At 43.2% G+C, this 19,126-nt stretch overlaps 1 protein-coding gene across 1 annotated transcript in view; it reads left to right on the forward strand.

Moving 5' to 3' along the window:
- leg1.1 (liver-enriched gene 1, tandem duplicate 1) overlaps nucleotides 1–19,126 on the forward strand; it is a 55,590-nt gene that overhangs the window by 24,026 nt on the left and 12,438 nt on the right. Inside the window, exon 3 of the mRNA XM_059645699.1 lies at nucleotides 3,879–4,063. Within this exon, the coding sequence (XP_059501682.1) occupies nucleotides 3,879–4,063 (185 nt within the window). The remainder of the gene's footprint in view (nucleotides 1–3,878; nucleotides 4,064–19,126) is intronic.

The following is a 19,126-nucleotide window of genomic DNA, read 5'->3' on the forward strand; positions in this document are numbered from 1 at the left end:
GTAACAGGCTTGATACCCTTGTGGATTGACAGTTGAGAGATTCGACCCTTCTGTCACCTTGACAGCTACTGGTATAGGATGGCCACCCATTCCCTCAGGCCACTGGTCCCACGCCAGCAGCTGGCATAGACGTCATTGTACCCCGGGACATTCCCAGCCTGAGTTGGCACTGTGCCTTGTTCAACTGCAGGAAACAATATCAACAATGAAGATACTCCTACCCCGCTCTACCTCTTGAGGGGGTCTTTAGCTTCGACAGTTACATATGGAGACTGTTTAGCAACCATTGGAAGTTGCTGCTGATCCTGGGCTTGTTGACAGATCCATTGCTCCTCCATTTCTCTGCACAATAACAGCAATGAAACTCCTGCTATGGTTGGATCCAATGGTGATACTCATAATGAGCCTGCATGGGGAATGTAAGAAACAGTGCAGGTTCTTCATAATGTGAGCCGCCAGTATTGACATCACTCCTCTGTACAGTGGGATATGGAGCACTCTGAGAAAGAGGGCCATAGAATGTCCCTGTATAATACTTTGACAATGATGCATTTATCAGAATAAGGTCCTGTCATATTGCAAAGACACAGTAGAAGATTAAGTGCTCCATGAACATGAAACCCTACTCGTCCCAGTCCTGCAACCCCATGAAGAACATCATCGCACATAAAAGCATCTTCCATTACTACTCAGATGAGAGCAAATCCACTCTTGCGCCTGTACATCCTTTGAGGCCTAGTATTAGTTTTGCACTTTGTGGCCTATAAGTGCCTCTTCTAAGATTGCTTGCAACTACTTCTGCCTCACAGAGATAACTATCTTCACTCTGCAATGATGAATGACATGATCAAGACTGCTTGTGACCAACATTTGCATTTCACACAGTCGGACAGAGCATGCATTTCACATACACAACAACATGATTGCAAATGACCATATTCTGTGTAGTACAAGTGCATGAATCGTGAGCCTGCTCCTTGAAGGGCCTCTCATGTCTTAGAAGCGGAGCTGTATGTTGGGACAGAAAAACAAAACACTGACTCTGCACATACTGGGTGTGATTATAACCTTTTCTCACTTGTAATTCAACCTGTTTGGCTAAGGAAGCTGACAAACATGACTAGCTACCTAGCTTTGTGTCTGCAGTAAACAACTCAGAAAGACAGAACTATTGTGAATCTTCAAACTGTGGCTGAGAGAGCAAAGTGCCAAATGACAAGCCAATGCAGGATTGTAGTAAGCGTCAAAGTAGGAACATAATGAGTGAGTGCTAAGAAAGTGAGTGAAGAGACCTCAAATGTGCCCTGATCCATTCTACCGGTGGGTACTTGTCCCTGAATGCAAAGTAAACGTGAGCAGTATTACAATGAGAGGTGCTGGTGCACTCCAATGTATAGCATTAAATGCATAAATGTACTGTAAATGGATCATGATTTGAGGAGACTGACAGATTTTTTTTTCACATGTGAAGGCTGAATTTGGAAGAGGAGTGAACAAGTTTAGAGCACTTGTAAATTTTCCATGTCTTTCCATAGGATACTACCCAAGTGTAGTACGAACCAGCTGGTTCCTGTATTTACAAATTAAGTAAAGCAGGATGTAGGAAATCTTGAAAATTTTCTAAAGATAAAGAATTCCCAGTTATGACCAGTCAGGCAGGCAGGTAGGTTATTATGACTAGGCATACAGGATCAACAGAGTCACTCATGGTGGTAAGCAATATGCAGCCTTCCCTGGAAACCTTTAACTATTGCAGTGCCACAGGGAAGCTAGGTCATAACTATTGTCAAGATATATTAACAACTTCGGTGATGGAATTGATGTACTGTCACAAATACAGATGACACAAAAAGAGGTGGAGAGGCACATGATAAGAATGACCCAAGGAGTTGATATAGGGATATAGTTATGTTAATTGAATGGGTAAAAACTTGCTAGATGGAATATAATGAGGAAAAAACATGGGGTTTTGTACATTGGCAGGAAGAATAGAGGAGCTGAATAATATTTAGATGGAGAAAGGCTGCAAGAAGCCGTTGCACAGTGGAATTCTGGAGTCAATTTTGAAGCTAGAATCGAAGTTTGGCAGGTAATAGGGAAGGCGAATGGAATGTTGACATCTTTTTCAAAGGGAATGGGGTTTAAAAATTAAAACTGTACAAGATACTGGTTAGATCTCACCTGCAATAATTTTTGGTTGCACTATCTGAGGAAGTATACACTGGCATTGGAGTCAGTCCAAAGGCTTACGAGGTTGATCCAAATAAGTTGGAAGGATTTTCTTATGACAAGACATTGATCAGGTTGGGCTTGGATTCATTACATTCAGCTTAAAAGAATGAGAAGTGTCCTGGGGATTAACAGTGTAAATGTTGAGATGTTGTTTCGCATGTGAATGAATCTAAAGCCAGAGGCGTTAGAATAAGGGGTCGCCTGTTTTGGGTGAGGAGGAATTTCTTCTCTCAGAGGGCAGTGAATTTGTGGGATTCTTTAACACAGAGGGTTGTTGATGATGGGTCATTAAGTATATTCAAGGCTGAAATAGACTGATTTTTAATGAGTCAGGTAATCAAGGATTATGGGAAAAAGGCAGGAAATTGGAGATGGGCATTATGAAATCAGCCATGAGCTCATTGAATGGAGAGCAGACTCATCAAGTCATAGAGTCATACAGCATGGAAACATTTCAATCCACTTGTCCATGCTGACCAAGTGCGTTTGGCCCATATCCCTCGAAACCTTTCCTATTCATGTAACCTTTCCTATTCATGTACCTATCCAAATGTGTTTTTAATGTTATAACTGTACCTGCATTGATCACTTCCTCTGGCAGTTCATTCAACATACAAATCACCCTCTGTGTAAAAAGGTTACCCCTCAGGTCCCTTTTAAATCGTTCTCCTCTCATCTTGAAATTACGCCGTCTAATTTTGAATTCTCCACTTTAGGGAAAAGATGCTTGTTATTCATTTATCTATGCTCCTCATGATTTTATAGACCTCTGTATGGTCACCCCTCAACCTCCTATGCTTTAGTGAAAAATGCCCCAGCCTATCTAGCCTCTCCTTATAACTCAAACCTTTAATCCTGGCAACATCCCAGTAAATATTTTCTGAACCCTCTCCAATTTAATAATATCCTTCCTATCGCAGGGTGACCAGAACTGTACACAGTACTCCAAAAGTGGGTCAAATAGACTACCTCTTCTCCTTTATCTTATGGTTTCCAAAATATTCACTGAATTAACAATGCTTTGATTCAAGGTATCAATGGAAATTATTTGCCTGTTTCTTATGAATTAGATTAATTTAAAATGTGAGTTTAGTTTCTGATCCTGTTCTCGTCGATGTTACTCCTGGTTTACATGTTGAGGATATTGATTTCTACTTAAGAAATGAATTGCTGGGGAATAGGTATTACGATCTCCAGTAGTTTCAGAATAGAGCTTTGAGGCCGTTGGAACTGAAGTTGCTCAGGTACATCTGAGTAATGTAAAAGAATCAATGATTTTCTGTAAGTCTGCTGTTCTGACTAAAGCTGTGCTGATATATATATGTATCGTGTATATATAATATATATATATTTTTTAAATGGGTCAGAGATTGGGTAATCTGACACATATATAATCATTTCCTCATCTCTACAGAGAAATATCTTCACCTCTCTGCACTCAGTCAGGGAGGTTTCACTGAATTGTGCTGTCTGCTGGAATCTGGGAAATATACAAATTACAAAGTATTCCTTACTTTCGTGTATATTCAATCATGAGAGTTCGAGAGGATTTGGATGCTGTCTACTGATGTGTATATGTATAAAGATCTGTGCAACAAAATGATTTTTTGGCCTCCATATATATTTTGTATTCATTCATGTTTTAGGCATGAATTACTATCTGGCCATCATACCATTTTTGGGTGCAGTTGAAGCAGGCTTCTTTGATGAATGGCCTTTTGAGATAGAAATCCTGCCGCCTGAAGAGCACGTGGATGATTTTTGTTACAACGCCAGAGACTGTCATATACTTATTCCTGAGACAATGGCTAAGTGGACAAATTTTTTTCAGGTATGCTGTTGTTTCAAGTCCTTGGAATATTGCATATTTGTTGATGTTGTTGGCTTGCTCACCGAGCTGGCTGGTTATTGTACAACATTTTGTCACCGTGCTAGGTAACATCATGAATGAGGCCTCCAATGAAGTGATGTTGTTCTACTCTGCTCGGAATTTATACTGTCCAGTCTTTTAAGTTTGATTGTGTCATTTCCGGTCCTGTTCTGCATGGGTTTGTACAAGGGATCTAATTCCACATGTTTGTTGATTGCATTAAAAGTTGAAAACCAGGTCTCTAGAAATTCCCCTGCTTGTAGTTGACTTGAACTATGATGGTAACGTTGTCTCAGTTAAATTGATGGCCTTCATTGTCCAAGTGCACTGAGATGAAGGAAAGTTCATCATCTTGTTTTCCTGCTTCCTGGCGTTTGTGTATCCTGATGGCTAGTTTCCTTCCAGTCTGGCCAATGTAATGTTTGTTGCAGTCATTGTAAGGTATTTCGCAAACTACATTGGTCCTGCATGTCATGGGTATGGGGTCTTTGGTCCTTGTAATTGTTTGTCATAGTGTGGCTGTGGGTTTGTGTGCTACCATGATTCCTAGTGGTCACAGGAGTCTTTTGTCAGTTCTGATATGTTCTTGATATAGGGTTGCGTGGCCAATGTACTGGGGTGTACTGTGTCCTCTTGGCATTGTTTATCTAGTACGCACCTGTAGATGAAATTGTTGGGATATCTGTTGTAAGCAAAACCCTTGCATATGTGCTCTTACGCCTTCTTGCATAGTTCTGGTGGGTTGCAGTGGGTTGCACCCTGTTTGAATAGTGTCCTAACACAGCTTTGTTAGTGGTCATTGGGGTGATTGCTGTGGAAATTGAGGAATGGTTCAGTGCTCCTCTCAGTGCACTTGGACAATGAAGGCCATCAGTTTAACTGGGACAACGTGAGCATCAAAGTTCAAGCCAACCACAGACACGCAGGGGAATTCCTAGAAGCCTGGTTTCCAACCCGTAATGCAATCAACAAACACGTGGAATTCGACCCCTTATACAAATCCTTGCAGGACAGAACTGGAAATGATACAACCCAACTTAACAGATCTGATCATGTAAATTCCGAGTAGAATAGAATAACATCGCCTCATTGGAGATCGCACTGAAGATGTTACCCAGCGTGATGAAGAAACACTGGTAAGCAACCAGCCAGCTTGGTTTGCAAGCCACAACAACCTGAGCTACAAATCTTTACAAGAACCTTAAATGCATTTTTATTTATTATGCATGTACAACAAGTGGAGATGGATGAGAGCTGATTCAGCATGGACACTGTGTTGAAAAATCATGATGTGATTTTGTACCTTCTTAGTTTTTCAGGCGTTAAATTGGTGTGAAGGTATACAGTGTAACAGGAGATGCAGTCATGCCTGTACCAAACCAAAATAGTGTGACTCATTATATTCGATGAGGTGCTGATAGAAATATAGGATCATAGGATGTAACAGTAGTCGTGGCAAAGCAGATCAGGGTAAACATGCGGAAAATTAACATGGTGCTTTTGCAGGAGCTGTTTTGAAGGAGAAGTGTTGAGGAGATCACACACAGATAGAAAAAGGACCCAGCAGACTTTAGAAGTAACAGTCCTAAAGTAGAAGAAGCCTATTTATTACCTCACTATGGCTGAATATGCGGCAACGGAACCAAAGGAAACCAACTAACTGGATGACACAGGAAGACATTGTGGAAGGATGCCAAAGGTCAGAGGCAGGGCAAAGGAAGATTGTACTTCACAGTCACATAGGACGATATTTATGAAATTGATAAGGGCTTTTTCCATGCTGGGCTGGAAACCTGACTGAAGACATTCAACATGAATTTGCTGAAAAGGTGGGCACAGAATTGGAAGACAACAGGACACTCAATACTTTAGAGATGAGGAGATTGATATGATTTGTGAGGTCACAGGGAACAAGGGTAAGTTTTTTTGGGGAGAGGGGTGACAGTGACAAGCTCAAAGGAGAATGGGAAGAACCCGATGTGAAAGAACTACTTAAAATATTAGCTAACACATGGACCAGAAAGGGAAGTGAGGTGGGAATCAGGCCATGGGAGCAGGAGGTGGATTGTTTGGACATGGTGAACTCAAAGAGGAAATAAGGAGCAATAGGGATAGGGAAGGGAAACAATTGAGAACTTTGGCCAGTGAATCCAAACATTGCCTTTTGAAGCTAAATGACATTACCATAGCTGTATCTTTCAAGATCAAAATCCTTAAGATTACCATTGATTGAAAGCTGGACTGTACCAGCCCTATAATCCTGTGTCTGGAAGAGCAGATTACAGGCTAGGAATTTTCAGTGGCAAGTAACTCATTCCCTGTCTCCCTAATGCCTATCCACCATCTAAAAGATACAAGTCAGGAGTGTTTTGGAATAATCTCCATTCGCATTGGTAGATGCAGCTCCAATAACAGTCAAGAAGCTCAACGGCACCCACGACAAATGGATACATTATACTATGCCCACTCATTCAAGTCATTAATATAAGTAGTAAGCAATTGAGGCACTAGAACTGATCATTGTCGCACTTCACTATTAACAACTTTCTAACCTCAATAAACACCTAATAATCCTGATTTTCTCTCTGCTGATTGCTTACTAATTCTCAATGAATGCTGACGCACTACCTTCAATACCACAAGCTCCTATCTGTGCAATAATCTTTTTTATAGCACTTTATCAAATACTTTCCAGAAATCCAAATAAACTGCATCTACAGGTTCCCCTTTATCAACACACTTGTTATGTCTTCAAAGGATTCTAGAAAATTTGTCAAATTTTATTACCCTTTTAAAAAACATGTTCACTCTGTTTGATTACATTAAACTTTACTAAATGCTTTGCTATTTCTTCTTTAAATATGGACTTTAGCATCTTTTCAGTGTCAATTGTTAAGCTAACTGGCTTGCAGTTTTCAGTTTTCTTTTCCCCTCCCTTTTTATTAATATTAACCCATATTAGTGGTTTTCCAATCTGCTGGAAACATCCCAGAATCCAGTGAGTTCTGGAATATGTTGACCAATCTCTCCATTATCTCTACGGTTATTACCTATAAAATACTTGGATGCAGGCCATTAGGTCCGAGTGACTTGTCTGCCTTTAATCCCATTAATTTGTCAAGTATTTTGTTCCTTATGATAGGATATTGTAAGACCTTTCCTTCCATTGGCACCTTAATTATCTGGTATCTTAGAATGGTTACAGAGTCTACTACACCATAACCAATACAAACTTTCACTGTTATCAGTTCCCCAGTCTCAAACTCTGAGGGTTCCACGCTCATTTTGGCTACACACCTTTATATACCCATAAAAGCTCTTTGCTGTTTATTTTTATATTTTTCCAATTTATCTTCCGAATCAATCTTCTCTCTCTTTGTTAGCTTTTCCGTCATCCACTGCTGGTTCCTAAAAAAAAATCTCAATTCTCTGGCCTACCAACACTTTTCACTGCTTTGTGCGTCTTTGTTTTTTATTGGACAGTCTACTTGACCTTGTTACCCTTGGGTGGTTCACTCTCCTATATAAACCTATCTTTTTGACTGGAATAAAATTTTGCTACATGTTACAAGATGTACAGCATAGAAATGGACCCTTCAGTCCAATTTGTCCATGACAACGAGATATCCTAAACTGAACTAATCCCATTAGTCTGCATTTAGCATATATCCCCCTAAATGTTTCCTATTCACGTACCTGTCTAAATGTCTTTTAAATGTTGTAATTGTACCCACCTCAACCACTTCCTCTGTCAGCTCATTCCATACACATGCCACCTCCTGTGTGATAACATTATCCCACGGGTCCCTTTTAAATTTTTCCCCTCTCAACCTATGACCTCAGTTTTGGACTCCCTTACCCTTGGAAAAAGACCTTGGCTATTCACTTCATCTATACCCTTCATGATTTTATAAACATTATAAGATCACCTCTGATACTCTAGGGAAAAAAGTCTCAGCCTATCCAGTCTCACCTTATAACTCAAACCCTCTAGAACCAGAAACATCCTTGTAAATCTTTCTGTACCCTTTCTAGTTAGCAATATCCTTCCTATAGCAGAGCAACCAGAATTGTATGCTGTATTCTAAAAGTGGCCTCACCAATGTCGCGTACACCAGCAATATGATGCCCCAACTCTTATACGCAATGCTGTGACCAATGAAAGCCAAGTGCCAAGCGCCTTCTTCATTACCCTGTCTACCCGCATCTTCACTTTCCAGGAGCTCTGAATCTGCACCCTTAGGTCCCTTTGTTTGTCTGCTTAAATGTCTGCCACTGCTCATCCAGTGACATTCTTCCGGGATAATGGGAACTGCAGATGCTGGAGAATCCAAGATAATAAAGTGTGAAGCTGGATGAACACAGCAGGCCAAGCAGCATCTCAGGAGCACAAAAGCTGGTGTTTCGGGCCTAGACCCTTCATCAGAAAAGGTGGATGGGGAGTGGGTTCTTGAATAAATAGGGAGAGAGGGGGAGGCGGACCGAAGATGGAGAGAAAACAAGATAGGTAGAGAGGAGAGTATAGGTGGGGAGGTAGGGAGGAGATAGGTCAGTCCAGGGAAGACGGACAGGTCAAGGAGGTGGGATGAGGTTAGTAGGTAGGAAATGGAGGTGCGGCTTGAGGTGGGAGGAAGGGATGGGTGAGAGGAAGAACAGGTTAGGGAGGCAGAGACAGGCTGGGCTGGTTTTGGGATGCAGTGGGGGAGGGGATGAGCTGGGCTGGTTGTGTGATGCAGTGGGGGGAGGGGACGAACTGGGCTGGTTTTGGGATGCGGTGGGGGAAGGGGAGATTTTGAAGCTGGTGAAGTCCACATTGATACCATTGGGCTGCAGGGTTCCCAAGCGGAATATGAGTTGCTGTTCCTGCAACCTTCGGGTGGCATCATTGTGGCACTGCAGGAGGCCCATGATGGACATGTCATCTAAAGAATGGGAGGGGGAGTGGAAATGGTTTGCGACTGGGAGGTGCAGTTGTTTATTGCGAACCGAGCGGAGGTGTTCTGCAAAGCGGTCCCCAAGCCTCCACTTGGTTTCCCCAATGTAGAGGAAGCCACACCAAGTACAATGGATACAGTATACCACATTGGCAGATGTGCAGATGAACATCTGCTTAATATGGAAAGTCACCTTGGGGCCTGGGATGGGGGTGAGGGAGGAGGTGTGGGGGCAAGTGTAGCACTTCCTGCGGTTGCAGGGGAAGGTGCCGGGTGTGGTGGGGTTGGAGGGAGGAACATATCACAATTCATTACACCTATTTCACTACTTACAACTCCACTGATACCTTCTTTTGTTAACAATACTTAATTGACTTCCCATCACTACTTTCAGCATTCACTCCTTTTGCCTGTCACACACAGTACAAGTTTCACTGTGCTGGCTTATCAAGTTTCCTCATGGCATCTATCACATAAAAGGACAAGGACAGCAGATACATTAGAACACCAGCTGCTGCAAGCCATACACCACTGTGGCTTGGAAATATACCACTGTTTCTTCATTGTCGCTGGTTCAAAATCCTGGAATCTTCTTTCCAACAGCACAATCGTGTCCCTTATAAGGTTCTGATTTGCAGTCAGTTAATTTCTGATTTTTAAGTGGTTCGAATCACACCCCCTCACCCCCTTCCCTGGTTCTAGGCACTGGAGTTATTTAGAGAATGTGAAATGAAGAAGGCAGTTGACAAGTGTTTCAGGGCAAAAGAATCTCCGTATTTATTTACAATACAAGTGATAAGTGTAATACAAGCAAATGCAGTAAACGGGGAAATTAACAATATGATTGTACAGAGAATAGTGATGAAAGACACGATTAAATTAAACACAGATTAAACACCTTTAGAATGTAAAAAAAAGTTTTAATTAAAAATACTTTAATCAAGCTTCCTACCCTTGGGGTTCCCTGCACTGTCACCGCCTGCCTTCCCCTCCCTGCTAGCTAGGTCAGAACCTTTGGATTCTCAGGAGTTTCAGCTCATCACTGAGGAAAACACCATTTTGAAATATACTTCACTTCTGGAGATAGCTCAGTGGTTAGTACTACTACCTCACTGTACCAGGGACCTGGGTTCAATTCCGTCCACAGGTGACTGTCTTTGGAGGAGTTTGCACATTCTTCCAGTTTCTGCTCCGGTTTCCGCCCAGAGTCCAAAGATGTGTAGGCTAGTTGAATTGGCCATATTAAATTGCCCATGGTGTTTAGGGATGTGTAGATTAGGTGGGTTACAGGGAAAGGGTAGAGGAATGGTTCTGGATGCGATGCTGTGAGGGTTGGTGGGGACTTGATGGGCCAAAGGGCCTGTTTCCACACTGGAGGAATTCTATGCTTCCCAAATGCCATACCCAGAGCCTGGTGAAGTCCTCAGACTGCATAGGTTTCTCAGTTTGAGTTGAGTACACTGATGCAATAAGGTGCACATTGGGTCTATACTCAACTTTCTTTACCTTCCCTTGTTTTGCGGGCCTGATTTTCACCTTAGGATGTGCCTGAGGCCTTGTGGGGAAAGTCTGGTCAGTTGGTTTTCAAGTTTGTCGGTTCTTGGATCTGCTGGTCGTAGTCGATTGCCATTGGTTCTCTTGGTTTGTAACAGGCCTGTGTCTGGTAGCTTTCACTCGGAAGCTCTCGGATAGTTCTTTGATTGCTCTCAGATTGTTCTTTCAGATTGCCCTTGGAAATAGCTGCTGGAATTTACTCTCGGAATATAGCTGCTGGATATAGTTTTGGGAATTTCACTTCTGGAGATAGCTTAATCAAGTGAGATCGGGGCCTGCAAATATGCTGATTGTGGATCATAGAAGATAGAACATAGAACATTACAGCACAGTACAGGCCCTTCAGCTCTCAATGTTGTGCCGATCTGTCATACCGATCTCAAGCCCATCTAATCTACACTATTCCATGTACATCCATATGCTTATCCAATGACGACTTAAATGTACCTAAAGTTGGCAAATCTACTACCATTGCAGGCAAAGCGTTCCATTCCCTTACTACTCTCTGAGTAAAGAAGCTATCTCTGACATCTGTCCTATATCTTTCACCCCTCAATTTAAAGCTATGCCCCCTCGTGCTTGCCGTCACCATCCTAGGAAAAAAGCTCTCCCTATCCACCCTATCTAACCCTCTGATTATTTTATATGTTTCAATTAAGTCACCTCTCAACCTTCTTCTCTCTAATGAAAACAGCCTCAAGTCCCTCAGCCTTTCCTCATAAGACCTTCCCTCCATACCAGGCAACATCCTAGTAAATCTCCTCTGCACCCTTTCCAAAGCTTCCACATCCTTCTTATAATGCGGTGACCAGAACTGTACACAATACTCCAAGTGCGGCCGCACCAGAGTTTTGTACAGCTTCAACATAACCTCTTGGTTCCGGAACTCGATCCCTCTATTAATAAAAGCTAAAACACTGTATGCCTTCTTAACAGCCCTGTCAACCTGCGTGGCAACTTTCAAGGATCTGTGTACATGGACACCGAGATCTCTCTGCTCATCTACACTACTAAGAATCTTACCATTAGCCCTGTACTTTGCCTTCCAGTTACTCCTACCAAAGTGCATCACCTCACACTTGTCCACATTAAACTCCATTTGCCACCTCTCAGCCCAGCTCTGCAGCTTATCTATGTCTCTCTGCAACCAACAGCATCCTTCGTCACTATCCACAACTCCACCGACCTTAGTGTTGTCTGCAAATTTACTAACCCATCCTTCTATGCCTTCATCCAGGTCATTTATAAAAATGACAAACAGCAGTGGACCCAACACCGACCCTTGTGGTACACCACTAGTAACTGGTCTCCAAGATTAACATTTCCCATCAACTACCACCCTCTGTCTTCTTTCAGCAAGCCAATTTCTGATCCAAACTGCTATATCTCCCTCAATTCCATTCCTCCGCATTTTGTACAATAGCCTATTGTGGGGAACCTTAGCGAATGCCTTGCTAAAATCCATATACACCACATCAACCGGTTTACTCTCATCAAGCTGTTTGGTCACCTTCTCAAAGAACATAAGGTTTGTGAGGCACGACCTTCCCTTCATAAAACCGTGCTGACTATCCCTAATCAATTTATTCTTTTCTAGATGATTATAAATCCTATCCCTTATAACCTTTTCCAACACTTTACCAACAACTGAGGTAGGCTCACTGGTCTATAATTACCAGGGTTGTCTCTATGCCCCTTCTTGAACAGGGGAACCACATTTGCTATCCTCCAGTCATCTGGCACTATTCCTGTAGACAATGACGAGTTAAAGATCAATGCCAAAGGCTCGGCAATCTCCTCCCTGGCTTCCCAGAGGATCCGAGGATAAATCCCATCCAGCCCAGGGGATTTATCTATCTTCACCCTCTGAAGGATTTCTAATACCTCTTCCTTGTGAACCTCAATCCCACCTAGTCTAGTAGCCTGTATCTCAGTATTCTCCTCGACAACATTGTCGTTTTCTGGAGTGAATACTGTTGAAAAATATTCATTTAGCACTTCCCCTATCTCATCTGACTCCACACACAACTTACCACTTCTATCCTTGATTGGGCCTAATCTTACTTTCGTCATTCTTTTATTCCTTAAATACCTACTGAAAGCCTTAGGGTTTACCCTGATCCTATCTGCCAACAACTTCTCATGTCTCCTCCTGTCTCTTCTGAGCTCTCTCTTTAGGTCTTTCCTGGCTACCTCATAGCCCTCAAGCACCCTAACTGAGCCTTCACATCTCATCCTAACATAAGCCTTCTACTTCCTCTTGACCAGAGATTCCACCTCCTTCGTAAACCACGGCTCCCGCACTCTATGGCTTCCTCCCTGCCTGACAGGTACATGCTTATCTAGGACACACAGGAGCTTTTCCTTGAATAAGCTCCACATTTGTAATGTGCCCTTTACCTGCAGTTTCCTTCCCCATCCTATGCTCCCTAAATCTTGCCTAATCTCATCGTAATTGCCTTTCCCCCAGCTATAACTCTTGCCCAGTGGTATAGACCTATCCCTTTCCATCACTAAAGTAAACATAACAGAATTGTGATCGCTATCACCAAAGTTCTCACCTACTTCCAAATCTAACACCTGGCCAGGCTCATTACCCAGTACCAAATCTAATGTGGCTTCACCACTTGTTGGCCTGTCTACATACTGTGTCAGGAAGCCCTCCTGCACACACTGGATGAAAACTGAACCATCTATAGTACTCGAACTATAGTGTTCCCAGTCAATATTTGGAAAGTTGAAGTCCCCTATGACATCTACCCTGTCTCTCTCACTCCTATCGAGAATCATCTTTGCTATCCTTTCCTCTACATCTCTGGAACTATTCGGAGGCCTATAGAAAACTCCCAACAGGGTGACCTCTCCTTCCCTGTTTCTAACCTCAGCCCATACTACCTCAGTTGATGAGTCGCCAAACATCCTTTCTGCAACTATAATACTGTCCTTGACCAACAATGCCACACCTCCGCCCCTTTTACCATCTTCTCTGTTCTTACTGAAACAACTAAATCCCGGAACCTGCAACAACCATTCCTGTCCCTGCTCTATCCATGTCTCCGAAATGGCCACAACATCGAAGTCCCAGGTACCAACCCATGCTGCAAGTTCACCCACCCTATTTCGGACCCTCCTAGGCATTGAAGTAGACACACTTCAAACCACCTTCTTGCTTGCCGGTGCCATCTTGCTTCCCTGAAACTTTATTTCGGACCACCCTACTCTCAACCTTTTCTACAGTCAAACTACAATTTTGGCGCCCATCCACCTGCTGAATTAGTTTAAACCCCCCTGAATAGCCTTTGCAAATTTCCCTCCCAGGATATCGGTACCCCTCTGGTTCAGGTGAAGACCATCTTGCTTGTAGAGGTCCCACCTACCCCAGAAAGAGCCCAATTATCCAAGAATCCAAAACCCTCCCTCCTGCACCATCCCTGTAGCCACGTGTTCAACTCCTGTCTCTCCCTATTCCTCGCCTCACTAGCACGTGGCACGGGCAACAAACCAGAGACAACAATTCTGTTCATCCTAGCTCTCAGCTTCCATCCTAGCTCCCTGAATTTCTGCCTTAAATCCCCATCTCTCTTCCTACCTATGTCGTTGGTGCCAATGTGGACCACGACTTGGGGCTGCTCCCCCTCCCCCTCAAGGATCCCAAAAACACGATCAAAGACATCACACACCCTGGCACCAGGGAGGCAACACACCAACCGTGAGTCTCTCTCGTCCCCACAGAACCTCCTATCAGTCCCCCTAACTATGGAGTCCCCAATGACTAATGCTCTGCTCCTCTTCCCCCTTCCCTTCTGAGCAGCAGGGACAGACTCTGTGCCAGAGACTTGTGCCCCACTGCTTTCCCCTGGTAAGTCGTCCCCCCAACAGTATCCAAAACGGTATACTTATTGTTGAGGAGAATGGCCACAGGGGATCCCTGCACTGCCTGCCGGTTCCCTTTCCGTCCCCTGACCGTAACCCATCTGCCTTTTTCCTGTACTTGAGGAGTGACTACCTCCCTGTAACTCCTCTCAATAAGCCCCTCTGCCTCCCGAATGATCCGAAGTTCATCCAGCTCCAGCTCCAGTTCCCTAACGCGGTTTTCAAGGAGCTGGAATTGGGTGCACTTCCCGCAGATGTAGTCAGCAGGGACACTAGTGGTGACCCTTACCTCCCACATTCTGCAGGAGGAACATTCAACTGCCCTGACCTCCGTTCCCATTATTCTAAATTCCCAAAACTTAAAAAATAAAGAATAAAAAATAAACTTGTTACCTTACCAATCAGACACACAGAACCTTTTTTTTTGGTTAGAGGAGGAGGATGGGTGGGAGACACTACCTGGGTAGTGTTTCGGGTAACGCAACCACACAAATATATTACCTCACTCACTCACCAGTCCCATGTCGGCTCCTGCTCAGCGTACCTCCACCTATTCACGAGGTAAGCTTTTTAAAGATTCAAAAACAGTGACTCACCGGCGTCCTGACAGGCTCCTGCTCCAAGATCGTTTATCTTTGTGCCAAATCTGTGCCTTCCGTTGTGTTTCCAATGTTTCTTCTAAAGTTAGTTGGTTTCCCAATTATTAAGAGTATGTGTATGTATTTCAACTGAAGTTGAATGTCTGGCATCTCTGTAGGACCCATTCTGTCTGTGCTCAGTCACCTAAGGTGAAAAGCTGCGTTGCACTCCAGTCTGTTTCAATTGAATGTTCTTCTAGAGTGAAGATGTAAATTGGAATTCTCAGCTGAACAATAGTCACTACATGACCTCCCAACTCCAAAATTCAATGCACTGACCAATAAATGCAAGCATACCAATTGCCTTCTTCATGATCCTGTTTATCTGCAACTCCACTTTCAGGTGTTGGATCCTGGAATATTCAATTTTAGCTGATGATAGCAGAAGCTGACTGAGTCAGATAAGCTCAGAAATGGTAAAACCAACAGTCTGCCAAAAAACATTCACATTAGACTTCTTGAGCACACTTATGAAGAAAGAAAATCTGAAGGCTGTACTAGGAAAATGCCAAAATGTGGGATAAATTTGGAAAAATAGGCCATGTGAAATGGTAAGGTTGAGCGGATCACCTCGAATGTGAGCAGGGAGAAATTGAGAAGATAGAAGAGCAATGAAATCAATGATAAGAGGTCATCGTGAGTTCAGATGATGGATGAGAGGTCACTTGGTGCAAAAGTTGGGGGAAACAAACTATAGAAATATCTTGGTGGGAAACTGGGCATTGAGTTCAGATTATAAGTTACAGTTTTTTTTATTATTCATTCACGGGATATGAGTGTCACTTGCCAGGTCAACATTTATTGCCCATCCCTAACTGCCCAGAGGGCGGTTAAGAGTCAACCACTTTGCATGAGTCTGGAGTCACATATAGACCAGATCAGGTAAGGATGGCAGTTTCCTTCCTGAAACGACATTAATAAACCAGATAGGTTTTTTGCTAATGGATATATGGTCATCATGTGATTCTTAACTCCAGATTTTAACTGAGCTCACATTTGCCATCTGCCATGGTGGGATTTGATTTTGTTTGAGCTGGAGGATGTAGGTAGGGTTCAAAATGAATATTTTGCATTGGCGTTCACCAGTGAGTGGTACAATTTGGATATAGAAATCAGGAGGAAGGACTGTAATATAATTAAATAAATTAGTTCAGACAGAAATGAGGTTCTCAGTGGTCTGGCAGGCTTAAAACAGGGAAGGGCTGGAAGACATTTTCAGTGATGCAAGGAAGGAAATAGTTGGCAATAATTGTTAATTCCTCTCTCTAGAGTTGCCAAAGGACTGGATGATAGCCAATGTAGTACCGTCATTCGCAAAGGCGGCAAGGGATAAATCAGGAAACTACAGCCCAGTCATTCTAACCTCAGTGGTGGGAAATCTACTGGAAGTAATTCTGATGGACAGAACTCATCTGCAATTGGAGAGGCAGGGATTAATCAAAAATAGTCAGCATGGTTTGTGCTAAGGGGAGGTCAAGTCTGAACAACTTTATTGTGTTTTTTGAAGCGGTGACTAGGTATGTAGTTGACGTCAATACATTTGTTGTGGTCTACCTGGATTTCAGCAAGGCTTTTGATAAAGTCCCACATGGGAAACTGATGGCGAAGGTAATAGCCTATGGGCTCCAAGGAAGTTTGACAAACATGATCCAAAATTATCTGAGTGGCAGGAAGCAGTGGATGATTGTAGAAGGGTGTTATTGTGACTGGTTGCCAATACTCAGTGAGGTTCCACAGGGATCCTTGCTGTTTGTGGTAGGTATGAATGATCTAAAATGAAATGTAGGAGATTTATCAGCAAGTTTGCATATGATAGGCAAATTAGCAGGGTGGTAAATGGTGAGGAAGAAAACCTTAGATTACAGAAGGTTGTAGATGGGTTGATTAGTGGCAAATAGAATTCAATTTGGATAAGTGGGAGGTGATGGATTTGGTCAGGACAAACAAGGCAAAGGAATCCGTGATGAACAGTAAGACCCTGGGAAACACCAAGGGACTTGTGTTTGCATGTCCACTGATCCCTTAAGGTAGCAGGACAGGTAGCTAAATTGGTTAAGAACGTGTCAGGGATATTTGCCTTTATATGCCCGAGCTAGAGCGTTGTGTGCATTTCTGGAATCCACATTATAGGAGGGATGGGATTGTACTGGATAGGGTACAGAAGATATCTTCCAGGAAGTTGATTGGACTGGAGAATTTTAGTTGTAATTGAGATTGGATTGTGATACCAAGGCTTAAAAAGCCATGGTCCAAGAGTAGGAAAATGGGATTAGAATAGTTAGGTGATCAGAGATAATGGGAACTGCAGATGCTGGAGAATCCAAGGTAACAAAGTATAGAGCTGGATGAACACAGCAGGACAAGCAGCATCCTAGGAGCACAAAATCTGATGTTTCGGGCCTCGACCCTTCATCAGAAAAGGGAGATGGGGAGATGATTCTGAAATAAATAGGGAGAGATGGGGAGGCAGACTGAAGATGGATAGAGGAAAAGATAGGTGGAGAGGAGATTATGGGTGGGGAGGTAGGGAGGGGATAGGTCAGTCCAGGGAGGACGGACAGGTCAAGGGGGCAGGATGAGGTTGGTAGGTAGGAAATGGAGGTGTGGCTTGAGGTTGGAGGAGGGGATATGTGAAAGGAAGAACAGGTTAGGCAGGCGGGGATGAGCTGGGGTGGTTTTGGGAGGCAGTGGGGGGAGGGGAGATTTTGAAGCTTGTAAAATCCACATTGATACCATTGGGCTGCAGGGTTCCCAAGTGGAATATGAGTTGCTGTTCCTGCAACCTATGGATGGCATCATTACTGCACTGCAGGAGGCCCAGGACGGACATGTCGTTTAACGAATGGGAGGGGGAGTTGAAATGGTTCGCGACTGGGAGGTGCAGTTATTTATTGTGAACCGACCGGAGGTGTTCTGCAAAGCGGTCCCCAAGCCTCTGCTTGGTTTCCCCAATGTAGAGGATGCCACATTGTGTACAGCAGATGCAGTATACCACATCGGCGGATGTGCAGGTGAACATCTGCTTGATGTGGAAAGTCATGTTGGGGCCTGGGATGGGGGTGAGGGAGGAGGTGTGGGGGCAAGTGTAGCACTTCCTGTGGTTGCAACTCAACAAGTCAGTATAAATTGCCCCAAATCCCTTTCTCTGCTTAAATGTGTCAAAAAAAATCCCTCCTATGCCAACTACTATTCAGTGGGCTGGCAGATTTTTCTCCATTTCCTGTGAAATCAAAACTTAAGAAAAATCCATTGACCTCAGTCTTGAAAATTGTAACTATCCATCAGCATTCACAGTCTTTAAGGGAGAGCATTTGAGACACTGTGTGCAAACCAGAACTTGCCTTCTGATGTCACTCCTACATAGCCTGACTCATATCCTCGTGTTCTCAACCTCTCTTACCCAGAGGAAACAGTGCCTTGATATCTACCTTATTCAATCCCTTCATCATTTTAAGTTCTTTGATAATATCTCTATTCAACTATATAAACCAAAAAGGACAGAACCCAATTTAGTGGTCCATCCAAAACAAAAGGCATCCCTGACACTGCAGCACTGTCTTCATACTACACGTGGATTAGCAAACCTGGATTACAAACTGAAATCACTGGAGTATGAGTAGAAGACACATCCTTATAATGCAGTGGCAATAGTGCTACCATTAAATCAGGCTGATACCCATCAAAATGTATACCTGTCCTAAAATGTTAAGAGTTAGAGGAACATGAAGACTGCACCAATCTCGGTGCTGTTAATCAGGATTTTCTAGGTGTACACCCAACTTATTCCCAATCCCACAGGCAATTAGTTATGCAACCATGAAAGCTCAGACCTCTGCTACACCTGGATAAATCAGGAACATGACTTGATTTGAAATCTCTACAGAGACTGCTCAATAAATTAGTCGCATGCTTGTATTTTAGAACAACAGTTCCCTACAGAACACACGGAACTGACTATTTATCAGATAAATCAAAGACTGCATTAAATTATTCTATGATGAAACAAGCTAACTAAATTCATAGTG

Source organism: Stegostoma tigrinum, chromosome 4 (genome assembly GCF_030684315.1).
Source record: "Stegostoma tigrinum isolate sSteTig4 chromosome 4, sSteTig4.hap1, whole genome shotgun sequence".
Taxonomy (NCBI): Eukaryota; Metazoa; Chordata; class Chondrichthyes; order Orectolobiformes; family Stegostomatidae; genus Stegostoma; species Stegostoma tigrinum.